Here is a 27,734-nt window from a genome sequence, read left to right on the forward strand (position 1 = left end):
AGCTGCAGCCTGACTCCTCCTGGGAAGCTTCGAGGAAGGTGCAACTTGCATTGCCTTTTGCTGTTAAACAAGCAGGAAGGTGGCTGCAGCTATCACACCACGGATCTTTCATTCATATTAAAAGTATGGGCTGGATTTAAAGTACCCGAAATGCCAAAACGTGTATTATTGAGAAGGTAAGAACTCAAAGCATGTCTCTTTTCTCAGTGATAGGGTAGCAGGAGAAGTTTTACTGCAGGATACCCGCTCTATCTGCTTGCACACCTGTGCCCGTTCCTAAAACCTAGATGAGATATTGTTGCTCAGAGTTGTAGAGCTGAATGCAGTAAAACAGATCCCGGGTGCTCCAGCCTCGCTAGATTTTTAATGTAATGCTGGACCTTAATAACGAGGATGTTGCACGGCAGCTGATTGTCTCCACGAAGTGAAACCCTCTCACAGAAAACGAATCTAGAAAGAATTAGCCTTCAAAATGTGACTGTAATGGACTTGTTCAGCTTTTATTTCCCACTGAAGCAATGACACTAGAAAAACCTTCCTAAGAAGGTGCTCGGTGTATTCTTGAAGGGATCCGTATGAGTGATTGGAATATGATTCGCAATGTATAATTGATTTGTTGCTATTTTATTTGAACTTTGATGTGTCTGCTACAAATGATACTCACAAAAAGGATCCTTCTAGCAGATCCATAAATGTTTGGGGGCATTTGCATGCTCTTGTCTTTGATTGCAATAACTTCAAGGATTGCGATTTAAAATAGTAAAGACCACATGTAGCATTTCTGTTATTATTATTATTATTTTATTTGTATTCTGCTTTTCATGCACTTCAAAGCAGATTACAAATTCTTTGCAAGAAAAGAACTCAGTTTAAAAGAATGCTTTGATGTATTTCGTTGCAGGAACTCTTGGGTTTTGCTGTTTCATCTCTCCGTTCCTATTGGCTTTTAGGGGGTAGGAGGTGATCCGAGAGAGGGGCTGGGTAGGGAAACCCTTCTCCTGTTGTTTCTCATCTTCGGAGGACCCAGAAAAAGAGAGAGAGAGAGAGAGAGAGAGAGAGAGAGCTGAAAGTAAGCCACGACGGGATTGACGAAGGAAGAAAAGAAATGGAAAATCTAAAATAAAGGAAAGATTCCGAGATGAAAAGGAGCAAAGCAACATCATCATAGAACTGTCTTTCAAGTAAGAAAAAACCTTAAAAGAAAAGAAAATGATCTCTCCAGAGCAACACTATAGGAAGTGCGTTTAGAAAGCAGGCAGCCCATATTCAGTCCACCTTGGAGGGCAGAGAAGGGGAGACATGGAGAGCTTGTGTGCCCAGGAGGATGAGTGCTGGGGGCTTTTTGCTAACAGCTCGCTCAGGAACTCCACTCTGGAGTACAGGGCTGCAGGCGCCAACAACAGCAGGGATCCCCTGAAGAGGAATGAGGACATAGCCAAGATTGAGGTGACCGTGCTGTCCCTCATCCTCTTCCTAGCCCTGACTGGCAACCTGTGCGTGCTGCTGGCGATCCACATCAACAGGAACAAACACTCCCGCATGTATTTCTTCATGAAGCATCTCAGCATTGCTGACCTCATGGTGGCCATCTTCCAGGTGCTGCCCCAGCTCATTTGGGACATCACCTTCCGGTTTTACGGACCGGACATCCTTTGCCGAGTGGTGAAGTACCTGCAGGTGGTGGGGATGTTCGCATCCACCTACATGCTGCTCCTAATGTCCCTGGACAGGTGCTTGGCCATCTGTCAGCCGCTCAGGTCTTTGCACCGGCGCTCAGACCGAGCTTATGTGATCCTCACCTGGCTGCTGAGTTTCTTCGTAAGCATCCCGCAGGTGCACATCTTCTACCTGAAGGAGGTGAGCGACGGGGTGTACGACTGCTGGGCAGAGTTCATCCAGCCCTGGGGGCTGAAGGCGTACGTTACCTGGATCACCCTTACCGTCTACATCGTCCCGGTGCTGATCCTGAGCGTCTGCTACGGCTTGATCAGCTTCAAAATCTGGCAAAACATCAAACTGAAGACGGTGTGCGAGACCAACATGAAGCTGACGGCCACCTCCACCCGCAAAACTGCCCTGTCCCGGGTCAGCAGCGTGAAACTCATTTCCCAAGCCAAGATCCGGACCGTCAAAATGACTTTCATCATAGTGATAGCCTACGTCGTCTGCTGGACGCCTTTCTTCTTTGTGCAGATGTGGTCTGTCTGGGACAAAAATGCTCCAAAAGAAAGTAAGTGTTCTGCTCTTTACTAATTCATGCGTATTGATTGATAAGTACTGCGGCGTACAGCTGCTCCTGTACCCGATTATCTAATTTTGGCAAGTTTTGTGCGGGCAGCAGCCCCTAACCTGAGGTGCTATGATAATGAAAGCGCTATATACTGGGGACGCCAGAGCGGGGATAAGAGCTGGAACAGTGCTGGGTGCTTTCTCTCTCCATCCGGCCACAGATCCTTTGCTTTTCTGTTTATTACTTCTTTGCTGATATGTGCTTAGCACGTGCTGTTTGCTTACCATGAGCTGACGTGCGCTAAGCAGGTTTGCGCCACTGCTGCTTGTGCTGGGATTTGCCAAGTGTCAGCTACAGAAAGCAGCGTGCAGGGGGGGGGGGGCAGAAGAGAGGATGCTGCAGAGGGACCGGTACCAGGAGAAGAGAAGAAAGGCTTGGGGAGGAGAGGGAGCCCTGGGAATGCCTTGAAGTCACTGGCAGAGAAGCACGCAGCAGACCTGGTTTCTAATTTTGCAAGTCTTTTTTGCTACCTGGTGCTCTCCTTACTTTACATTCTTCCTAGTTAGAGCTAAACTCTGGGCAATCCCCTTCCATCGCAGCATTAAAGAGGTCCCTATGGTGGTGGCTCTGCTTAGCAGCCAGGGGTGCAGGTGGACCCGTTTTTTGGTCCTTTCTTATTCCCTCCTCCTTGCCTTCTTAAACCTCTGGCTTCCCAGATGTTCGGCTATGAGCGGTGCCTCTCATCCAAGCTCTCCCTTTCCGAATGCAGCTCCATCCCTCAGTGGACCCGGCAGGTGGCCATCACCGAGTGGGTCTGCGAGCACTGGGCCAAGCGCAGGGCTGTGCCCCCATTTTCAGACCTCTGGGTCCAGTGGTACCAGACCAGCGGGAACCTGAACCTGAAACAACAGCAGCAGGAGCCTTCAACTGGTCGGGCTGCCGCCTCTGTGTGAATTTTAACCCATAGAGAGACTCGGTCTCTTGCACTGAGACTGCAGTGGCAGTTCCTCAGCGGACATTAATGAATTGAGCAGTAGCCCCCAGCGCGCATGGGGCTCGTTCATCGCACGTTCCCCTTCTCAGGGTAGGTGCACTGCTTTTTTTTTTTTCTTTCCAACAGGGGATGATGGATGGGTCTGGCAGCAGCTGGAGAGGGTGCGTCAAGGCAGGACGCGACTTGTTTAATAGTTTCTTGTGAATTCATTTTCTAGCAGTGCAAGTGCCATCGTCCCTCCCAACTGCGTATTCACCTTACACATTCTTTTTTTTTTTTTAATGTAAATCACCTCGCGCTCTTTTGTAGGCGATAACTAAAACGCAAAGAAATTAACAGTGATGCTTCATTAACTGGATCCTAGAAAAGTGACCAAGAAACACAGGCACCCACAATATTCACCCCGAATAGCAGTCATTGGTTAGACACAATATAAATGACGATTTCAGAGTTTAATACCGATGTAACAGCAAGAGCTCCCAGGAGCTGTTTGCGCCCCTATCACTCAGAAGGAATTCCCTCAGCCTGCACGGAAACACTAGCGCAGTTCCCCGCCACATGTTGTATACGTTACTGTGCTCTGCTGCCTTCGTAGCCCACAAACTTTTATTTATTTAGTTTCAAATATTTATATTCCGCCTATAATAATAAACAAATCATGTTAACTAGAGGAATTCCCCTCCCCGCTCCTGGATCCTCCTGGTTTCTGTTCCATTTTCACCCCTATGTATTGTTGTTCCCCTAACTCCTGTACTGTAACATTAGAGGACTTCTTCCATGTCCCTGTAATATCCTGGGCTCTGCTTTCCTCTCTCCCAGATACTCTGTGTCCCTGTAGCTCCCTCACTCCTGTACTGCAACACTAGAGCAGGGGTGGGCAAACATTTTTTTTTAACTGGGGCACATTACTTGTTCCCATTTGTATCAGGGGCAGGGGGGGGGGGTTCCCTTTAGAGTTTCATGAATTAGGGGAGGGGTCCCCCCTAAGGCTTAGACTCTTCAGGCCCACTTAAAGCTCATTCTCTCCCTTATATACCTCTTTCCCTCTCTCTCACTTACACACACACTCTCTCTGTCACTCACATACCTCTTTCCCTCTCTCTCACTTACACACACACACACACACACACACACTCTGTCACTCACATATCCACAAATCTCTTTCCCTCTCTCTCACTTACACACACACTCTCTCTGTCACTCACATACCTCTTTCCCTCTCTCTCACTTACACACACACACACACACACACACACACACTCTGTCACTCACATACCTCTTTCCCTCTCTCTCACTTACACACACACTCTGTCACTCACATACCTCTTTCCCTCTCTCTCACACACACACACTCTCTCTGTCACTCACATACCTCTTTCCCTCTCTCTCACTTACACACACACACACACACACACACTCTGTCACTCACATATCCACATATCTCTTTCCCTCTCTCTCACTTACACACACACTCTGTCACTCACATACCTCTTTCCCTCTCTCTCACTTACACACACACACACACACACACACACACACACACACTCTGTCACTCACATACCTCTTTCCCTCTCTCTCACTTACACACACACACACACACACACTCTGTCACTCACATACCTCTTTCCCTCTCTCTCACTTACACACACACACACACACACATACACTCTGTCACTCACATATCCACATATCTCTTTCCCTCTCTCTCACTTACATACACACTCTGTCACTCACATACCTCTTTCCCTCTCTCTCACTTACACACACACACACACACACACACACACTCTGTCACTCACATATCCACATATCTCTTTCCCTCTCTCTCACTTACACACACACTCTCTCTGTCACTCACATACCTCTTTCCCTCTCTCTCACTTACACACACACACACACACACACACACACACACTCTGTCACTCACATACCTCTTTCCCTCTCTCTCACACACACACTCTCTCTGTCACTCACATACCTCTTTCCCTCTCTCGCACTTACACACACACACACACACACACTCTGTCACTCACATACCTCTTTCCCTCTCTCTCACTTACACACACACTCTGTCACTCACATACCTCTTTCCCTCTCTCTCACACACACACACTCTCTCTGTCACTCACATACCTCTTTCCCTCTCTCTCACTTACACACACACACACACACACACACACACACACTCTGTCACTCACATATCTACATATCTCTTTCCCTCTCTCTCACTTACACACACACTCTGTCACTGACATACCTCTTTCCCTCTCTCTCACTTACACACACACACACACACACACATACTCTGTCACTCACATACCTCTTTCCCTCTCTCTCACACACACACTCTCTCTGTCACTCACATACCCCTTTCCCTCTCTCTCTCTCTCTCTCTCACACACACACACACACACACACACACTCTGTCACTCACATACTTCTTTCCCTCTTTCACATGTTGTCTCCCTCCAACACTTCTCTCCCTCTCTCTCTCTCTCTCTCACACACACACACACACACACACACTTCTCCCCCTTTCTCTCATATGATCTCTCTTTCTCTCTCACCTACATACCTCTCTCATGCTCGCTTCTGCTACAAGTCGAAAAAGAACTTAATGAGCTTTGGCAAAGTAATTTTACTCTCTATGCCATTTTTCTCTGCACCTTAGACCTTTCCTCGACTTATGTAGCACATATCAGTTCTGTTGCCCTCCCCCACACCCTACCTCCTCAGTACATCTCTGAATTTTTCCATGATAGGGGAGGGAGAAGTGGATGGAACATTTGCACTGATCCACATCCCTGGGTGACCACCTCCCATCTGTCTACTCTTTGCTTCTCGTCTTGCAGCAAGCCCGAGCTCCACTGGATGGTCTGCACTGAAGGCCTAACCTGGGGAGGCAGAAGCAGAATCTCTCTGCCCCTGCTGCCGGGAGGGCCAGAACTGCTCTTTGCTCACTGGACACCCGAACATGCCCATACGGTTGGGTGGATAGGCGGTGCACTCACTCCAAGATACAGCCATGTTGGAGTGGGATAGGGAACTCAACTCTCGTTGCTGGCTGCGCTTGTTCTCCCGCGATGTCGAACGCCTCCTTACCTGCTCCTTTTCCCTTCAGCATGATCAACTCCATTTCTTGTTGTTGCTTCCCACTCTTCGCACACTTGGAGTGAGATGAGCTGCAACTGCGAGAGTGATCCTTCTTCACTGCTACTATTTTGGCCTCCTGTTCCTACTCTATCTCCTGCCATTCTCCTGATAATCTGTGCTAGTAGCACATGCCCAGGAACAGCTATCTCTACAGGAGGCATGTGCACACACACCTGCCTTTCTCCAGCCAGTGAAATCCTTCTCCTCCTCCTCCTCTTCTGCAGCAGCGTCATGCAGGATGCCAACACATTGCTGCTGTCCTCCAGCAGCCCACCTGGGGCGCAGCTCAACATCATCAGCGATGGCCCATGTCACACACATTAGCATACCACTATGGGCCATCGCTGATGATGAGGTGCTTAGGCAGGCTGCTGGAGGACGGCAGCAGGCCGGGTTATATAGGGAGTGTGTGGGATGTAGGTGGGCTGGAAGGACAGGGGAGATGGACTGGTTTTGGCCCACCCAAGCACTAGAAGATTACTCTTGTGTCCCTGTAACCTCTTGGGCTCTGCTCCATTTCCACCCTTCTATTGTAATGCTAAAGGAGTTCCCAATGTGTCCTGGTAAACCTCCTAGGCTCTGCTTCACTCTTTACCCTATACTATAACACTAGAGGTGTTTTCCTTGGGCCCTACTCCCATCTCATCCTTATAAGGTCATGGGGAGAGGTCAGAAAACAAGAAGTGTAAGTATAGGAACTGATACAATATATGCAGCATCCCCTCCAAGGGCTTCCCAGCCTGGTCCAACACACTCTATGATCCTAGTCACTACATATCCCCCCCCCCCCCCCACACACACACACTATCTGCCATCCAGAGTTCCCAACTTTCTGCCCCTTCGCCTGACCAAGCTCCATACTAAACTCAGCTGAGCTGGTCTGAGCATTGATTTCCATATCTCAGTGGAAGGTTTACTAGGTGAACCCCTTCAGCATCAAGTCCTCTATGTATTGTCAGAAATATGTGAGCCCTTCAAGCACCTCTCCTAGGGTGGTCATCCCTTCCAGAATCCCCAGATGCTCCGAAGTCCCATATAATAAGTAGACAAGTAATAGTCCAGTGGTTTATACTGAGGTTAAATTAGCCTGTGAAAGCAGCAGCAGCACACACTGCTATCCGGTAGTAGAAGAGAATGGGGGTAATAAAAAGGGACAAAGAGAGAGAGAGAAGGTAAGAATACAAAGGAAGAGCTGAGAGTGGACAAGAGAATAACAGAGGCAGAGAAAGGCTGATGCTTACAAATTATTTTATTACAGATAAGTTCAAAGTATTTACAAATGCACAATACAGTGTCTAACAGGAATATCTTTAGCAGTTAAAAAACATTTTTATAATCAAAGTAGTATGCATTAGACATTGTATTCCAAATTATGCAAATCATTTTATACTGTGTATACATTTTATACTGTGTATACATTTACCATATCACCTTGCTACCAAACTTTAAGTCATTCATCAGGGTGGAATATTCTAAGCGTGTTCTTAACAGCTGCTGCCAGGGCCTCTCCTCCTCCTCCCTTCTATAAGATTTTAGGGGAAGCCCATGTTGCTTTGACTTATTAAAAACTGACAAGAAACCCCTTTTTCTTTTCTTTTTTAGTAAAATGTACACCAAAAATAAATAGGTTTTTTTTTCAATTTAATTGTTTATTGAATTTTAACAAATAAACATCAAAATGTACTTGAAAGGAAAGGATCATGGTGTAAGGGAACCACATAGAGTCTGAATTATTAGGGAGGACAAATGCCCACTGCAATATGGAGGGATCCAATGTAATAAAGACACATACTTCAGGAAAGAAACGTGCAAGCATTTACCATTTACTAAAACTGGATTTTTAAAAATACAACTTTATTTATTTATTTATTTATTTATTTAAAATTTTTATATACCGACATTCATCCAGGATATCATATCGGTTCACATTGTAACATAAACTGGCGCCAGGGAAAGAAAGAAAGATTTCCCCAAGACGATGAGATCTGGCTCCAAACATTTACAGTGAGAAAAGGGAGACAGACAGACGAAGAGAAATAATAGGAAGGGCAGACGGACTACTCTTATGCTTCACAAAATTCTCAGACTTTTCCAGATGTGTTGCCAGATTCCCGGTTTTTTCCCATCCCGTGGACAGAGGTGCAGAGCCAAGGGCTTAGAAGTCCCATTTTGTGTCACTGGGACATTCCTCTTCGTCCTCCTCTCTCTGTCTTGCCCATCTGCCCTCTGGCCTTTCTCCTTCCCAGGTCAGCGCTGCGTTATTGACCGGTAGAAACCCAGGCACGGCAGAGCTGCTGCCCTAGGTCAAGATAGGATTTCCTGCTCGCTAGAGTAAAGGTGCAAGGTTGACACAGTTTAGTCTGCTTGGACACTAGAAATCAGGGCCACAAAGATGTAAGGATGTGCATTCAGATGATCCAAATGTGAAAAAAAATATATACAACAAATAAGCTGATTTTCGGTTTGGTTCATTGCAACTGATTTGGAACATCGACTCTACTCATCTGGAAGTGTCTGAAAACTTTAGGATAATTCATTTAAGCAAACAGTGTGCGCTATTTGCAAAAAAGAATAATCCCAAAATGTTGAACACCGCCCCCCCCCCCAACTCCCCCTCTCCCAAAATGAAATTCAGCTGGAAACAGACAGAACCGAATTGCAAATATTTTCCTCCACACCCTTACAGATAAGTTGTAAAGTGGGACCTTGATATTGGACTAACTTACAGATAAATTATAATAGTCCAGCAAAAAGATGTCACAACTTGTGTCCACCTTTATTTCTGCTTGCTAGAAAAATCCCAATATTTCTTGTAAACACAGAGAACATGGACCAACGACGCATCCTGTATATTTACAAAATGTGAGATTTTGCAACTTTTTCTGCTCTTCCCTTTGGTTTCTTTTTAATTCTGTGCCCCCTCCCCCCCCCCCCCCCCCCAATCTGACGACTTCCTCGCTGCCTTTGCTGGTATCCATCCCTCTCCTTTAAACTTTGATGTGCCGTGCCTGGGAAAACTCCAAGCTCCCAATGTTTTCCGGGGATTACATCCAGTAGGATATTCCCTCATTCTTCCTTTCCTCCAGGTCTTAGACTCTTTTCCCAGCGGATTCCCAGCCGTGCTGCATCTTCTGCTAACAAATTGGCAGGGAAGGTTTATTGCAAAAGAGGGAACCACTGCCATTAGCAATGGTAACATGGATTAGACTTAGTTTTTGGGTACTTGCCAGGTTCTTGTAGCCTGGATTGGCCACTGTTGGAAGCAGGATGCTGGGCTTGATGGACCCTTGGTCTGACCCAGTATGGCATTTTCTTATGTTCTTAATTATTAAAGAGTTATTGTTTCTCACAGCTTCAAAGAGCGATTCTCCATCTTCTTCTGCACAGTAATAATATCTGATGCATAACACATGCAAATGTTTTAAAACCTCACTGAAAGACTTTCTAGCTGCAGTTCAAACATTGAACCAGTGCAAGCCTTTGGAAAGCAGCCTGGATACCTCGGAAGTGTGGGGAGTGACCAAGGACTGAGGTTTCCATGCCAGGGCAAGAGAAGAGGTGCACAGCTTTTGTCCGACATAAAGTAGAGAGTTCCCCTCTCTGCACTCTGTAACACACCAGCTTTCCTCAGAGAGGAATTTGACCGGTGTAATAAGCACTGAACAGAAATATCTTGGGGTTTCTTGTAAAAAAAGGAATGTGGCATATCTGGTGAATTCTTTGCGTGTACACACCCCAGAGGAATTAATGTGCCTGTGTCTGCATTGGCTATTGTGTGTCTGTACTTCCTTGTGTGCTGGTGCCCTCCCTCTGCAGCGAGGTCCCTCAGGGGTGCAGTGAGCTGGGGGGTGGGGCTCTCATTCTGGCTCACTTACCCTGGTACTGCTTTTACAGTTCAGAAGAGCAAATTGAGTGAGGAGAGGCTACAAAATACCCAAAATGTGTTCCAGGCCTACAGCTGATCAAGTCTTGTACAGACATTTGAGCTACCCCTGCACCCGAGTGGAACGAATGGCATAGAAGGAGAGGGATAGAGGGAGAACATGGCCATGTTTGAAATTATGGAAGGGGCCACGCCAGCTGTAGAAAAGCACACACAGAGGGGCCGTTGGAAAAAAATCAGCACGGAAAACGGGCGCTAATCCCATTATAGCATAGGGTGTTGTGGACGCGTGTCCAAAACGCGCATCCAACCACAGGTTAAACAGTGTGCTCGGCTGAATGCACTGTATGGCCTGCACCACAGAGTGTGTTTGGGAGAGGGCTGAGGTTAGTAGGCCAGGAAAAAAGTGGTTCAGCAGGTTTCACAGTTCCAGGCAACACTTGCAGATCAGTCATTGTGCGAGCGGAACATTTTATCAGCAAAACACTGCCGGTAAGGAGGGTGGTCAGGTGCCATGTGTTGCAAAGGACAGTTCTGCTTTTAAATTGTCCTATGTCCTGCTTAAGCACATTGTCCTGTTTGTCAATCTGGCTGCCAAGGAAAAAGAAATTCATCTGAATTTTACATTGATCGCACATGGGTAGATGGAGAATTTTAAAACGAGGTTGGAGGTGCAGATGGTTTGCTACATCATCATCCCCTTCCCCTTTCACTTTCATCTTCCTTTCTGCTCTTTCTCCTCCTTTCTCACCCCTTCTGCTCCTTCCAGGTTCCTCTCCATCTGTCCCCCACCTACCAGGCTCTTCTTTGTCTCCCCTCCTCTCCCTCAGATACCTCACTGTGTGCCACTCCCTTAAATTCATTTCTATCTCCCCTTTTAAGTTCCTTTCCATCTCCTCTTCCCTACTATCCCCAAGGCTACTCTCCGTCTCCTTCTTCTGCCAGCGTCCTCTTCATCTGCCCTGTCCTTGGATTTCCAAACCTTGGATCTCTCTGGATTTGGCCCAGAGACTCTAGATTTGCAGATTAATTTCTGGGGCTTTGGAGACAATGCTGAAATCTCTGGATGCCACACGGAGCTGGCTTATGGGTGATCACCTGGGGGCTGAGATGTAGGGGACACTGCTGCAGACATGCCAAGAAGAACAAGCTATGGCAACATGGTGATGATGTGCCCTTGGGGTTCCCACCGCCACCAGGCAGAAGACAGGAACCATAGCAGCTTGGTGGTGATGTGTCTGCAGGGTTCCCATACCCCATGGGCAGAAGAAAGGAATCATGGTGGCTGAAGGATAGGGTTGTCGCAGACCCCATCCCATGGTGGCCAAAGAAGGGTTTTGACCTTGGCTGATGAAGAGGCCCTGAGAAAGTATGTGAATGAGTACCTATGTGTGTGAGGACGAGAGAGGGGGAGCCTGTGGGGGTGGGAGTGGGAGCCTGTGAGTGTGACTGGGAGCCTGTGTGTTTGTATGTGTGTGTATGGGAGTGGGAGCTAGTGTATGTGTTTGTGTGAGACTGTGAGAGTGTGTGTGTGTGTGTGTGGGGGGGGGACAGCATGTAAGAGTGAAAGCTTGTGTGTGTGTGCGTGTGTGAGGAAGCCTGATGTGTGAGGGAGAAAGGGAAGAAGACTGAAGGAGAGAGAAAAAAACAAATAGAAAAGAGACCTTGAAAAAGGAATTAGAAAAAAGACTGACAAGGGGAAAGTGGAAAAAAGAGACTAGGACCAACCGGGAGTGAAAGGAGAGGAAAGAGAAGAGTGAGTGGGTGTGAGAGAAGGGGATGAAAAGAGAGGAAAGAGAAAGGCATGAGTGAGAGGGATGAAAAGGAAGAGAAGAGAAGGGCGAGTGGGTTAAGGGAAAGGGAAAGGGATGAAGGGTATGTGGGAAGGGAAGGGAAAGAAAGGGAGGAAAGGGAAGGGATGAGTGAGTGAGAGGGAAGAGGATGAAAAGGAAGAGAAGAGAAGGGCGAGTGGGTGAAGGGAAAGGGATGAAGGGTATGTGGGAAGGGAAGGGAAAGAAAGGGAGGAAAGGGAAGGGATGAGTGAGTGAGAGGGAAGAGGATGAAAAGGAAAAGAAGAGAAGGGGTGAGTGGGTGAAAGGGAAGGGGATGAAGGATATGTGGGAAGGGAAAGAAAGGGAAGTGATGAGTGGGTAATGGGGAAGGGGTTGAGTGAGATGGAAGGAAAGGGAAAGGGATGAGAGGGAAGGGATTGGGGTGGGAGGGAAGGGAAGCAAAGGTGTGAGTGAATGAGAAGGAAGGGAAAAGGGTAGTTGAATGAGTGAGAGGGAAGGGAAAGGGGTGGTTAAGTGAGTGAGAGTGAAGGGAAGGGGTGGTTGAGTGAATGAGAGGGAAAGGGAAGGGGTGGTTGAGTGAGTGAGAGGGAAAGGAAGGGGTGGGTGAGAGGGAAGGGAAGGGGTGGTAGAGTGAGTGAGAGGGAAGGGAAAGGGGTGGTTGAGTGAGTGAGAGGAAAAGGAAGGGAGTAGGTAAGTGAGTGAGAGATCAGTTGGAAGGGGAGGGGGCGCTATCAACAGTTTTTGCGCAAGGCATCATTTGTCCTAAAGCTGGCGCTGGTGTTGCAGCAGAAACAGAGCCCATGTGCAAATGCTGTGCAGTCAGCCAGACCCTGCTCCGCTCTGTTGCCATGCTCTCCCTCTTCCTCCCTGCCAGTGTGCCCACTCATGTGCAGTGGATGAGTTTTTCCCTGTATCGAGGCACACGCCCCACCAAGGAAGGACTGGAAGGGGACTGCAGTGCTCTGGTAAAGGCACCAGCACAGCCTCGGATACAGCCTAGAAAGTCCGAGAGAGGAGGATTGGAGAAAACTTAAGAAGCATTTGAGGCAGGAGTTAGTCCGATGCTTATTTCGATGGTTGGGGGAGGGGGGGAGGGGGAGATCAAGTCTTCAGCTACCTGGGAGAGGGTGGGTGCAGCAGTAGATGAAAAAGTGATGATGGCCATGGGGGAAGGGAGTGGCATCGGGGTCCTTGCCCCTTGGTGACCCTGGCACCAGCACTAGTGAATCTGGGCAGGGGGATCTGGGGGCAGCGTAGGCATTAGCAGGGGAAGAAGGCAGAAGACTGGAGATCTGGGGAGAGAGGGAAAGCACTGGGGATCCTTAGTTCATGATGGGCAGGAGGGAGAGGACAATCTTTTCATGTTTAGCATGGCATAGTTGCAGACATTCAACTTGCATTAAAGAAAATGAAAAAGTGAAGAGTAAAAGAATGACTGTCTGTTAGGAGTGGGAAAAGAGAAAGTTCATTGCGCTGCCCTGCCCAGCTCCATTCTTCCCCCCTAATCTACAGAAATCTCATGGTGAGCAGAACTCAAGACTTCTCGGAAATGTGCATTTCTCTCCTCTCTTCTCATTTATTTGGGCTCTTCTGTGTCTCCCTCCTCGTTTGTCCCCCCTTCTCAGATTCTTCTCGAACACCCAGTTCCTTTCTACTTTCTCCCATTGGGCTGCCGGTATATAAAATAAAGGGACCCGCTGGGGTCTTACATTGGGGAATTACATGGAGTTAATCTGCTGCTATTGGGGTTTTTTCTCAGTTTCTTGAGGCACAGTACTGAGGGCAGAGTAGCGGCATGCCAGCAGGGTGGGGACATGGTGTTTGACTGGTGTGCAGGAAGAACCGGCCCACCTAAAAAAACAAAACCCTCTTAAGGGCCCGGAAAAGGGTGAACCTTTCCCTTCTATGTGGGAACCCCGTGAGGTCATGGGGCCTTGCATAGTCTATGGCCATCTCCATGCCCAGGTCCAGAACAGGACGAAGGCTACATATTTTTCTTCAAATGCAGCTGCTACTAAAGAAAGGAAGTCCCTTGCAACAACATTTAAAGAAGATCAAAGGCAGAGCTGTATTCTGACACATACCCCGAATACAAAATATCCACAGGTAAAAGCTAAATCAGTATAAAAGACCAACCTTCTTCTGCTTCCCTTCCTCCCAGGCACAGGGGCGGATTGGCCTATCGGGGGATCGGGCATCCCCTGGTGGGCTGATCGCGCTAGTCACGCGGTCTGCCGAGCGCGGCCATTACGCAACTGCACTCTGCAGACCATGTGGTATCTCCTGGGCCAGCCTGGGTGGCGAATCCTCGGGCCGGTCTTTATCGGGAATCCGCCGCTCCCCAGGCACTCAGATTGGAGTCAGTGATGGCAGGCCAATGGTAATGGAACACACAGTAAGCATCAGGCCCGGCGTGGCTGGATGCGCATACTGTGCATTTGCAGAGGGCGGCACACCTGGCAGGGTGGAAGTGGAGTTCTCGTCTCATCCAGGCCTGGCGCCACTGGGTATACAAACCGTGCAATTGCACAGGGTGGCATACCCGGTGGGGCGGCGTCGGGAGCAGGGAGAAGCCCGTGCTGCTGCTGGTGGACCCGATCCCACCAGTGCCTGAAGAAGGAGGTCCATGGTGCCACCGATGGACCTGATCCCACCAGCGGTGGAAGAAGAAAGTCTGTGGTGCTGCCGGTGGACCCGATCCCATCGGCAGCAGAAGAAGAGGAGGCCACAGCAGAGGAAACCCATTTGGCAGCTCCTCCTCCAGTGCTGGACCCGCTATATTCAAAACTCGCAATGCTAGAACTTCCTGTATTCTCGCGAGAATACAGGAAGTGCTAGCACCATGAGTGTTGTATTTCCTCGGGGGCAGCAGAGGAAGAGGAGCTGCAGAATGGCTGCTCTCCACACTGAAGAAACAGGCTGGCAGCAGCAGCAGAGGAGGAGAAATGACCCATGAACCCTGACTGCCTGGTCTTTATGTGTGTGTGAGTGAATGGGAGGCTGCCTGTGATGTGAGTGTGTGTGTGTGTTTGTGTGTGTGCACTTGCATGCTTGGGAGTCTTCCTGGGATGAACAGTGCAGTGTGCCTGGCCCCTCTGTGGCAGGTCGTTGTGCTCCAAAGTGGCAAACTGCTGCCACCACCATTTTTAAATGTATTTATTTATCGGGTTTTATATACTGTCGTTTAGGAAACATTCCATCACAACAGTTTACAATGTACTTAAAATATAATAAAAGAATAGTAATAAAAAGAATAATCACATATTATCAGTAACAATAATTCATAAAAGTCATAAAAATAATAGAAGCTTCTAGTATAAAAGACGAAAAATCATAAAATAATCATCCTCCTGGGGTGCGCACGCGCCCGACATCATCACATTTAAAGGGTCCACAGAGGGAAAAGGCCCAAGGCGCCTTCTGATGACATCATGGACACAGGCACATAAAAGGCCTGTACTGACAGTCCATCAGCTCCTCGGCAACAGGTCTCCCTACAGCCTGGTAGCGTGAGTTGCCTCAGCATTCCTTTCTCCACGCTCTTCAGTTCCTGAGTCTTCATTCTTTAGTTTCAGCATCTTCAGTCCGTTCTTCAGTGTGCCTTGCCTTCTCGCCTTGCCCTTCGGACAGATAACCGTACTGACCATTGCCTGCTTCTTGGACCTTCCTGAATGCCGCCTGCCACTGATCATTGCTTGCTTCAGCAGAGGTCCCCACCTAAGATCTGCTGGCTCCAGCACCCAAAAGCTCAACCCGAGGGGAATGTGCGCTGGTAAAGGCGGAACTCCAGCTGGGCCTCTTCCTCCTCTGACTCTGCCTGCCGACCATGGGCCCCTGCAGGGCTCCTCCCTGCAGGCTGTGCCAACTCCACCTCAGTTCAAGGGTCCACGTTTCCATCACATCTTTTCCAACTCCTTTACCTAATCAGAACATGCAGGACATCATTCTTTTTTTCTGGGAAACATCCTGCATTAAATAATATTTCCAGATGCAAATATGAGTATCTAACTTAAAAAACAGTCCAGCATCCAACCGACTACATCCTGTAATCCCTCCTCCTTCTTTGCACTCTGCAATATTATCCTCCCTCTCTTCTCCTCTGCAGTATTTTCCTTGTCTCCTTCCTCTGCCCTCTTCTGCAATACTCCTCTCTTCCTCTTCTCCCCTCTGCAGTACTTCCCTCCATCCTTCCTCTCTCCCATTCTGCAATACTGGCCCACCCTCCCTCCTCATCCCTCTGTCCTGCTCTGCAATACTGCCCTCCCTCCTTCCTCTCTCCTTTTCTGTAGTAATGTCCCTTCCTGTTCCATCCTGCTTGCAGTTTTCCCTCCTTCCTTTGTCCCACAATGCAATACTCTCTCTCCTCTTCCCTCAGTCCTGCTCTACGAAAGTCCTCTCCCTCCTGTCTCCATCCCACTCTGCAATACTCTACCTCCCTCCCTCCCACCCATTCTGTCCTGCACTACAAATGCCCCTCCCTCCTCTAGTTCTCCCAATTGGTAATAATTTTTCTCCTTCTCTCCTGCTAATCCTGGTGGAAGTGAGCATCAGATCAGACCTTTCCATTTTGCTCTTGCACTGACAGCTCAGATGGACTTAAGTCACTGCTTCTGTGACTAGAGGGTCACCTGTGTTACCGAAATACTCTGTCACCCACAGCAAGGTCAGCAGAAGCTCCCTGGAGGGTTTCGGAAGATTATTTGGTTTAGGGTTCATGTCTTGATGGCAAAAAATAATCCCACAGTGCTAAAATCACAGAAACATGAGAGCAGAGAAAGACCAAACCATCCAGCTGTTCTGCCCATCAGAGGCCTTAGAGTAGCATAAATCAGGGAAGATAGTGCAAGAAAACCAGCCATTGTACTGGTATTCATGCAGAATAGACAGGGGAACAGCAGGATTTTCACATCTGGAATTTATCTCTACATCCAGACCTAAATGTTGATAGCAGGAATGCCTAAGGCTGCTCTGATGTGTATAACTATATGGGCCACATGTGCTAATGGGTTTCTTTTATGTTATGTCTATGGGAAAATGCTTGGTACATCCAATCCTTAATGTCTTTGGCTCACTCTCTTCATTTCTGTCTCTCACCATGCGTGCATGGTATGTGTGTATATTTATGTAAACATATGCACATACAATTTGTGCGGTTTCCTATCTTGAGCTGGATTCCTTGAAAATGTCCTCACCAGCTGAGAACAAAACGCCCTTGCAAACCAGAGGCAGACATTCCAGATCTTGCAATGAGCTACTTAGTCCCCTACTGCACAGGAGCTAGGCAAGTAAAGAGCTCTTAGCTGTTTCAGATCAGCTGAGAAATTCAGATGTAGCAAATTAGGCTCCTGGTAAAACCTGGAGCAGCTTAGGCAGTAATCTGTATTGGGAGTTTTCCTGTGCGCCGAGGAATGGTTCTATCATAAGGGAAAGTGAGGCGGCTGAAACACTCCTGTGGCAGCTGTTCAACCTTGCTGAAGACTAGAGTGAGGCTCAGCAGGGCTATATAGTGGACTCTATCTCACCATGGCCCAAACAGCAAGGTTTGATGGTGCTGTGCAGACCCCCATCTTGCCACAGCCCGAAGAATGAGGCCTGGCTGGGCCATGGTGAACCCCATCATGCTGCAGCCCAAGAACAGAGGGGAAGGCCTTTAGACAAATTGTGTGCATAAGAAAGAATGAAAGCCAATGTGTGTGTGTTCCGAGAAAGGTTCTATGCATGTGTGTGTGTGTGTGTGTGTAAGAGAGGTTGTATGAGAGAGCATGTGTGTGTTGTGAGAAGGGTGTGTGTGTTGTGAGAGTCTATATGCATGTGATAGAGAGGGTATGTAACTATGTATGTGTATGTTGTGAGAGAGCCTGAATGTATGTGTGAGAGAGAGGATGTATGAGAGAGGCTGTGTGCATGTGTGTATGTGTGTGTGTGCGTGCATTTGTATGTTGTGAAAGAACTTGTATGCATGCGCGTGAGAGAGGGTATATGAGAGCCTGTATACATGTGTGTGTGTGTGAGAGCTTGTGTGCATGTGTGTGTGTGACAGAGGTTGTGAGTGAGAGCCTGTATATGTGTGTATGTGTTTTAGAGAGATAATGTGACTGCATGAATGTGTGTGTGTGTGAGAGAGCGAGCCTGTTTGCATGTGTGAGTATGAATGTGTGTGTCTGTGAGGGACAGAGAAGGAGTGTGTGGTGTGTGAGAGCATGGGTGTGTGTATGAGAGAGGGAGTGTTATAAAATTTGTCTGTATAACAGAAAGGATTAAATTTGTGTAGCTCCCTTCCCCCAATCCATGATAATTTTAGGGTGACTGGAAATAAAAAGATACCAGGTATGGAGAGTGGAGACGTTTTTGGTTTTTTTTTTAGTTTTAATTATTCAGTGTTATTTGATGGGTCTATTGTTTTGAAATATTTTATTGCTTTTTTAGATCTTTTTTAGATCTTTTTTAACATTTTGAGTTTCATTATTGAATGATGTTCTGTTTATCAGCTGTTTTGAAACATTTATTCTTTCTATTAGTATAGTTTTACTATTATGTTTGTTGTTTTATTTCTTGATTTTAATATTGTTTCATGAGGAATGATGTTCTTTTTGTTTTTCCATTGTTGCACTGCATACAGAATCAGGCTTCTTGCTTTTTCCAGTTTAGTATTTTTCTGTGTAATGCCCCCTCGACCGCTTCCCTTGCAGAGTGTTCCTAGGTCCGGGACTGACCTGGTGGGATCTCCCCTAGTGCAGACTCTGTCAGTCCTCATTTTCTTGGAGCCTGGTGCCTTCATCTGGGGAAGAAGGTGTTAGTGGGTGGGATTTCCCTCCTTTCACCTCAGGAAAACAAACTGGACTGTGAACAGGGCTGGCAGGATTATTAGACTATTTGATTATATACATTTCTACATGACTATATACATCGCTAACAGGATATCAGACAGCACACTTACCTATACAACTATATACATTTCTATATACATTTCTACAAGATAGCAAGAACATTTAACTATCTGGTGTGTTGGTCCCCACAGAATATCATCATATAGAATAGAAGGGACCTCTTGCATTCCCACTTAATCAAGTATCAATATTCTCTCCCCCTTGCCCCAAGTCTCACCCATGTGAAAAGATGCTACTGGGCTGGTGGGCATTGCTGGCCATGGCAGGGGAGGAGGTCCATTGTGTCTAAACTGCTGTTGTCTCTTCTGCTCCACTTCCACTCTGCTAACAGGTACACACCCTTCTGGGGAATCCGACTTCAGCTCCTGGTTCACCACTGGGGACTATGCCCTCCTGGAGAACCCAATCTCACCTCCAGCTCTGCCGCTGAGTCCTTGTCCACCTGGTGGACTCAACATCCCCTCTTGATATGCCGCTGGGGTCCAAGCCCTCCTGGATGACCCAATTCCACCTCCAGATCTCCCACTGGGGAACTCACCCTCCTGGGGCACCTGGCTCCACCTCCAGATCTACCACTGGGCTTATTGTCTTCGTGGTGGACCCAATGTCTTCTCCTGATCTGCTGATCTGTGAAATTGGGTACCCTCCTGGGGTACCCAATTTCACTCTGGATCCACTGCTGTCTTCAGGCTTTTCTTCCTTGCCAAGAGGGCTTTCCTTTCCTCAGGTTTACAGCTGTACTAGGCTCATGGTTGCTCAATGCTCAGTGACTCCACCTCAGCTAAGCTCATAGCCTGCCATTCACTGTTACCCAGCCTGGAAAGATTACCTCCTATTAACCATAAGGCTAAAACTCAGACAGGAGTATGGAAAGAGACCAAGTACAAACTTTTCCATTCTACCTGGCCTTTTTCTTTTTCTGGTGTGAGATCTAGGTACCCACATCTTGCTAGTCAGGATGAGAATCTGTTTTGTTTGATATAATGGGTTTTCAGTACATTTATCCATGAATCCCTCTCGCAGTCGGAAGTCTGCAATTTAAAGCTTTTTCAGTCAAAGTTCTATAACTTAAGATTTTGCAATCCATTGTTTTTTAAATGAAGTTCCACTATAAGTTAACAGCATTAGTCAGGGGCCTGTGACATGTAACTCCCCTACCTGAATCTCTGACTCATCTATTCAATAGATGAGTAAGGGGTCTGGCATCGTTTTCAGTCTTGCTCTGGCTTTCCTAGGCTGGTGGCTCTTGTTACAGAGCTGCATTGCCCATTTATTATTCTGCTGCAGTTCACTTAACTGGTAGCATGCTCTTTTCCCCACCAACTCTCCCTCGACGGGAGGCTTCATTTACATGTTTCTGTTTATACTTTATAGCCACTTTATTCTGTATTTGGCAAGCAGAAGTGGTTCTACCATGAGGAACGGTGAGATGGCTGCTTCAGGCACCAAACTTTTGAGGCAGCAAAAAATGCCCCAAACCACTCCTGCTGCAGCTGCCTTGCCCTGCATTTAGGACCATCAGCATCACTGCCAGCGTGACTTGATTGACATGTCCATGGGGTCATCTCCCCCGTGGGCAGGAAGAGCTATACAAGGAGGAGGCAATAGTGGAGACACCACCCCTCCTCCTCTCGAGCAGGAAGAGTTTATGTGAGGAGGAGGCAGCGGCAGCAAGGCAGTGAAATGGAGGGGAGTATGATAAAGAGAGAATCCCCATCTCACTTTACCTTCCCTTCCCTCCTCTCTTCTGTCCTCCCCTCCTCTTCCTTCTCAATGGGAAGGGCGGGGGAGGGGAAAGTGAGTGAGAAAAGAAGCGAGGAAAGTGAATGGTGGGGTGAGTGAGTGGAAGGAAAGGGAATGGAGGAGATGTGAGTGGAAAATGGGAGGGAAGAAAAGGCAAGGAAGTTGAATGAGAAGGAAAGGATGGGGTAAGTGAGAGGGGGAGGAAGGGGATGGGTGAACACGGAGGGGAGGGATGTGAAAGAGGAGGGAAGAGGTCAGTGAGAAGGAAAGGGAGGAAAGGGATTGGAGGTTAGGTGAGAGGAAGGAGAGGGTGTTGTGAGTGAGCTGAGGTGTGAGTGAGAGGAAGTGGAAGGGAAGAAAATGGGAGGAGGTATCAGAAGGAAGGGGGTTGATTTGGAAGGGGAGGGAAAGAAAAGAAAGGGGGTGAGTGAGTAAGAAGAGAGGAAGAGAAAGAGGGAAATAAAAGGGAGCAAGAATGCATGGGGGATGTGATTGGGAGAGAGTGTGGGGCTGGTAGGAGAACTTGGCAGACTAGACAGCTGCCTGGCGTGCCACAGTTTGGGGGCAGTATAGCAGTGGCAGGACTGCATGGGATGAGGCGAGGAAGTTACATCACATGGATCCGCGTGGGTCGGAAGGAGGACGCACAATCGCTGCAGCCATAAGCAGCAGGAGCAGCATTGCTCTGTGTGACCAGTAAAAAAAGGAGAAGCAGCTGCATCAGCTCATGCTCCAAGAGGAAAAAGTAGTCCCATCAGTTGCATGGGCCAAAGATGGAGGCTGCTGCAGCTTGTGTGTTTCAGAGGGAGAGAAGTGTATGTGTATGTGTGTGTGTGTGAGCATGTGAGAGCATGAGTGAGCATGCGTGTGTGGTAATTAATATATTTTTGTTAGTGTCTTTAAGAGAGAGAGGATCATGTCTGTGTGAAGCCTCCCCTTCCCCCACTAATCCATAACTGGAAATCAAAAGTTCCCAGGTATGGAGAAGTGGGGAATTTCTTTTATTCTTATTAGTTTTAATTATTGCATGTTTGTTGCGGGTTCGCTCCTGGGGAAGGGTGGTGGACACCACCTCCAGAGTGGCACAGGATAGCATGATGGGCAAGGGCTAGACTTAGGCAGTCGGGTGAGGCTGGAGCAAGGAGCGATGAGCAGGCAGGGCTGGAGCTCAGCAACAGAGTGCAGGCTAGGCTGGAGCTCAGGAATGGACTTGAGCTGCATGGAGGTAAGAGTGAACCGGAACACAGGAATGGACTGGAGCTGTGTGGAGGTAAAAGTGAACTGGAACACAGGGACAGACTGGAGCTGTGCAGAGGTAAAAGAGAACTGGAACACAGGGACAGACTGGAGCTGCGTGCAGGTAAGAGTGGGCTGGGACTCAGAAAAGGACTGGAGCTGCGTGAAAATAAAAGTGAACTGGAATGCAGGAACAGAATGTAGGTGAACAGGGAACTCAGGAACACTGGAACAGAGACTAGGGCACGGACAAAGACTGGACAGGACAAGGACAACACAGACCGTGGAACAGGGAAGCCCCAAGGGGCAAGACAGAAAAAGGCCTAAAGTCTAGAAGAAGCTAAGGAAAGTCTCAGGGCTAGGCCAGGCCTTGGTATGTCAATGGTCAGGGAGAGTCAGAAAGAGACCTATGGAGGCCTCAAGGCTAGGCCTGACGTCAAGAATAGCCCAAACAAGGAAAGACCCAAAGATCCAGAGGCCATAAGGAAAAGAAAGGAAGGTTGAGGTCAGAAGGGTCAAAGGCCACAAGACAAGACCAGGCAAAACATAAACCAGAAGGCCCGGAGTCCACAAGGTGAAGCAAGAAAAGGCCTGGAAAGGCTACAAGACAGAGGTGGCTAGAGCAAGGAGCTGAAAAGAACTCAAATAGGACTGGGGTCTGGGCGAGGTGCAAGCAGGCAAGAGAAACTTGGCCAGCCAGGGGAGTGAGCTCGTGGAGGTCCCCTGCTGGCGCAGAGTCTGTAGGGCTGACTGAGGCAAGAAACCAGGGGCGTGCTGGAGAGTGCAGTTCAGAGCTGGGCTCATCGGTGGAGGGGAGACTACACAGCTGCTGGAAGTGTAACAATGTATATAAAAACCCTTAATTAAATAAATAAATAAATAAATAAATAAATAAATGTTATTTCATGTGTCTGCTCTTTTCAAATATTTTATTGATTTTTGGGAAATTTTTAACATTTTTTATGAGTTTAATAATTAAATGTTCTATTTGTCAGCTGTTTTGCAATATTTTTTTTTCTTAGTATGTTTTTCTTATTATGATTTCTGTTTTATATTTCTTGATTTCATTATTTAATTTTTTATGACGAATGATGATGTTTCTGTTTTACCATTGTTGCACTGCATACAGAGTCTGTCATGCTGTGGTTTCCAATTCAGTTTTTGTCTGCATGCTTCTGTTTGCTATTTATGGTTTCTTTATTCTGTATTTGGTGAAGGTCTTTCTGTGTTCTGCATGTCTGGCTGAAGTGAGGTATTCTGCTATCCTATAGTTTCTGTGTAGGGATCTAAAGAAACCTGGCTTTTTCTGTTGTCCTAATAGGAGGTGTATTGATGATTTAGGACCTGGTGTAATATTTGCAGTGTTGCTTTTCATATATAGAGTTTAGAGTTTATTGTTTTTTATATACCGTCACATCGGCATAGCCTTCACAACGGTTTACAATCAGAATACAATAAAATATTCAATAAATAGGAAAATACAATAAAACATTCAATAGATATTAAGTTCAATAAGGAACTTAATATCTATTAATTTCATAACATATTAGTTGATAATTACCTAGTTAATCTCTATCGCTCTTACTCCTACTTCACTTATTCCTAGCTACACTAGCTCCCAAGTTCAATACCCCTGTTTATTGTAACTTTGATTTTTCGACCTTTCTTATTTATGTTTACTTGGTTTTATTTTTACTTCTGGTTTCCCCTGTTCCATGTAAACCGGCCTGATATGAATCCCATTCATGAAGGCCGGTATAGAAATGTTTTAAATAAATAAATAAATAAATAGAAATAACAGCTAAAATATAGGGTTGTTACTGTTTGAGTGCTGGCAGTTAGTTCTGTTTTGATAAGGGAGGTATTGTAATTTTGCAATTCAGTTTAGTTATGTCTTTTTGAGGGCCAAGCTTACACTAAAACACTTTACAATAGATCTAATACCATAAGGATTCTAAGTATCTTTTTTAGTATTTTTGCAGGATTTTCTGCTTGGCACCACAACAGTGCATGTAAATATAATATACATGTTGTAAGTGATGTTGTTACCTCAAGAAGACTGTACTTTGAATGCCCTTTTTCATGTAAAATATGTTATTATAAATGCACAATTGTTAATTGTGTGTGTGTGTGTGTGGAGGATTGGGGGGTGCATATAAGGTTGTAAGATTCTCCTAGGGTGCTCAGTATCCAGAGAAAGTGTGTCACACACCATTCACTCATCTTTCACTTCCCCAGGGGGGTGGGAAGCAGGTGGTAGAGTTCCCGGGAGCGTGAGAGGGTTGACAGCCTCCTAGAAATATCACTAACACTCTATCTGGAAAACGCGACCCTGTCTCCCCCTTCCCCAGTATTTCACATTTTCCAAAAGGACTAGACTCCAAAGGGAACCCTACTCCTTTGTCCTCTCTCTGATTTGACGTGCACCATGCCTTAGGGAGGGTGCCATCTCTTTCCGTGCTTCAGGCAGCAGATTGCCTTCAGCCGCCCCTGTTGGTGAGGGTCCCTCTGTGTTCTGGATGTATGACAGAGGTGAGGTATTCTGCTGGCATGTATTTTTATGTAGGAATCCATAGCAGCCTAGCTTGTTCTGTTTTCTTAATAGGAGGTGTATTGGTATTCTAGGGCCTCGTGCAATATTTTTAATGTCGCCTTTTCATAGGTAGGGTTGTTACTGTTTGAGTGCTGGCATTTAATGCTATTTTGGAATAGGACGTTTACTGCATTGTAATTGTCATTCATAAGAACATAAGACTTGTCATTCTGGGTCAGACCAAAGCCCGGTATCCTGTTTCCAAGAGTGGCCAATCCAGGTCACAAGTAACTGGCAGGATCCCAAGAGGTAGAGAGAGTACAAGCTGCTTATTCCAGGGATAAACAATGGTTTTCTGAGGGCCAGGCCCACAACAAATGCACTTTGAAATATAGATGCCTAATACCGTATGGGTAACAAATGTCCTTTTTTAAGGGTTTTCTGGTTTTGATATTTTTACTTCAAACTCTTAATGTTCTTTTTCGTGTAAAATCTCTTATTAATAAATGAACAATTTTCAATTGTGTGTGGCGAGGGTGGGGAAAGAGGGGGACGTGAGGCTATACATTTTTCGCTTAGTGCGCCTAATACCTTTGCATTGAACTGGAGAGAATCCACCACACACACACAGACCCCCACCATTCACCCATCTCCAACTCCTCCAGGGGGCAAATGCTGAGGAAACATAGGAGGCAGGTGATAGGGTTCCTGGGAGTATGGCAGGGTCGCCAGCTTCCTATCACCATCTGCCAGTCCTATGGGAACTCTGAGCCCTGCTTTCCCTCTTCTTGCAGGATTTCAAATCACTGACAGGGCCAGACTCCGAGAAGAAACCCCCTTGGCCCTCTCGATGATTAACCTGTGCCGTGGCTTGGAGGTGGGGGTGGGGAAGCACTATCGCATACCTCGCCTCAGGCAGCAGGTTGCCCGAGCCACCCCTGTGTCCCCCCCATGGTTTTGGCTCAGCTGATGCCCCACTCTTTGTCTATTCTACTCTCTTACATAACCCTAATCACAGACCTTTCCATTCTCTCGCCTTCTCTCCCTGCAGCCTCCCTCTTCATCATTGCCATGTTGCTGGGAAGCCTCAACAGCTGCTGCAACCCCTGGATCTACATGCTGTTCACCGGCCACCTGTTCCACGACCTGCTCCAGCGTTTTCTCTGCTGCTCCACGCGCTATCTGAAATCCCGGAAGCAAGGCAGCGAGCTGAGTACCAGCAGGAAGAGCAATTCCTCCACTTTTGTCCTGAGCCACAAGAGCTCCAGTCAAAAGAGTATCTCCCAGCCATCCACAGCCTGAGGACTCAGAACTATTTGTATAAAAGAAAATGATGATTCAGATATATCTGTTTTATATATGTTTGTATGTGTGTATACACACACACACACACACACACACACACATATAATATATAATATATATATGTGTGTGTGTACATATCAGAAGTGAAGTTTTTATTTAATTCAGGCAGGAACAGGAAGCCTGCATAAAGTGAAAGGGGAACAATTACCACTGGCTTTTGACTTTCTTAAACCTCTCTTCACCACGGGTGAGTAGTGTTGGTCCAACAACGACACCAGTTCACTGATAAGTTAGCGTGGCTTGCACACTGTTCTGTGACATCTCTCTGTACAGTATTACATTGTCGTTCTCGGAGGGAATGACATAATAAAATGTGTCACACCTCCATAGAACTGTCACCACAGATCAGCACGGGTGTTCAGTCAATCCGCGACACTGCTGGAACAAGACATTCCTATTATTAACCATTATTGAAATATTTGAAGATTGGCTAAGGAAGAAGCAGGGCCTTCTAGTTGCCTGTCTCTGGGACTCCAATCCCATGGCAGCATCAGTGGACAGGGCAACAGTGTTTTGGGATGGGACCCTGGGGATGGGAGCACATGCCACAGAACGAGGTGGGTTAGGCTCATCAAAGATATATATCTTTTCATGAAACTTATGCACCGTGCAAACAGGGTCTAAGGGAAGGCAACATCCCTGTGTTACAGGGAAGGAGTAAGGGAAGGGACGTGCTCTAGAACTCTCCCCTTCACTCAGGAAGTGACACCTGGTAGTCAAACCGGACTATTGGCTTCCAAATGACATGATATGCACTAGTGAAGGGACATGTTTGGTGCTCAGGTGCCATAAAACTGCCAATATCCAGAATCACTAGATTAGAGGTTGCCAGCATCTGTGGCAAGAAAGGTCTAGAGTTTGAGCATCTTGGGATCTTGTGGTACTGACCTGGTTACTATAGATTCACCTTCCCTGCTATAGGGGAGTAATAGGATGTTTGGAGTCCTACACCCCACTCTCCCCCTCCAAAGCAATGTTTTTTAAATAAGCATTTCAGCACAGGAAACCCAGATCTGCTGAAACGCTCCTTGATGTTATTAGACAGCCTCTCTGTGGTTGTGCTGTTTGCAGAAGTCTGAACAACTTACTGACAAATATTATTTCTTTTGCATTTTAAAAGCTGGAATGCACTAGTTGGCACTGCTTCTTTCCTCTATTTAGTGGCTCTCTAACTATTGCGGGGTATTTTCTCCAGAAATTTCTATCTGATAGGGCTGGAAGGAAGGCAGAGATTGGCCAGGATCCCAGGAGCTAAAAGCTGGATACAAATTTCAAAGTCATTTTTTTAAACTGAAAAGCACACATGCATTTACCGGACAGTGGTAACATATCAGGGGGCAGAATTAGGAGAAAGGTGAAACTTGTGGGCAGCAGCGGCAATGGTCAAGGCTTAACCCTTGCTACTGTCCATTCACAAATCTTAATTCAATCGCTTTCTTAAAAAAAATCTCAAAATTACAGCAGGGGCTCAGGCCGGTGAGGAGATCAGGAAAGCTGTTTCTTCTCCTGTATGTACTACACGTGAAGCTTTGACAATTGCTCACAATCTCACCTATGTGTTCATGCAGCTGTTTTTGAATTTTGTTTAAATAAATGTTTCCGCAGTGTTAAGTGATAGTGCTACAGTTTCCTACCCAGCGGTGTGAACACAATGGATCTTTGGTTCTGTGGCCTGTCTTCTTCTTTGTCCACCGGTCTCTTTGTTCCGAAATCTCACTAGAGAAGGATCCTCCAGCAGAGCTGATTCCCTGCTAAAACGTCGGATTATTTCAGAACAACGTTTTTCTTTTTCTTTATTGCTCAGGTGCACTTTTGTCTTGAACAGACCCATATCTAAAGGAGTATTAATGACAAAGCAATGAAAGAGACTTTGTTTTATACAGCAGATATGCACATAAAGTTTGTGTTTATACATTT

General features: G+C 46.8%; 1 protein-coding gene across 1 annotated transcript; it reads left to right on the forward strand.

Moving 5' to 3' along the window:
• On the forward strand, positions 1–27,734 carry OXTR (oxytocin receptor). Its single transcript, XM_029601448.1, has 3 exons — positions 1–176; positions 902–2,230; positions 25,504–27,734. Exons 2-3 carry the CDS (start codon positions 1,300–1,302, stop codon positions 25,752–25,754), a joined length of 1,182 nt encoding a protein of 393 aa, XP_029457308.1. The 5' UTR covers positions 1–176; positions 902–1,299; the 3' UTR covers positions 25,755–27,734.

Source organism: Rhinatrema bivittatum, chromosome 4, assembly GCF_901001135.1.
Source record: "Rhinatrema bivittatum chromosome 4, aRhiBiv1.1, whole genome shotgun sequence".
NCBI classification, from domain to species: Eukaryota; Metazoa; Chordata; class Amphibia; order Gymnophiona; family Rhinatrematidae; genus Rhinatrema; species Rhinatrema bivittatum.

What these genes read in the sequence shown, in the direction of transcription:
- OXTR (XM_029601448.1), top strand. Translation starts at nt 1,300, where the DNA reads ATGGAGAGCTTGTGTGCCCAGGAGGATGAGTGCTGGGGGCTTTTTGCT. An exon ending in CAAAAATGCTCCAAAAGAAA is followed by an intron (nt 2,231 to 25,503) that starts GTAAGTGTTCTG and finishes CTCTCCCTGCAG; the next exon opens with CCTCCCTCTTCATCATTGCC.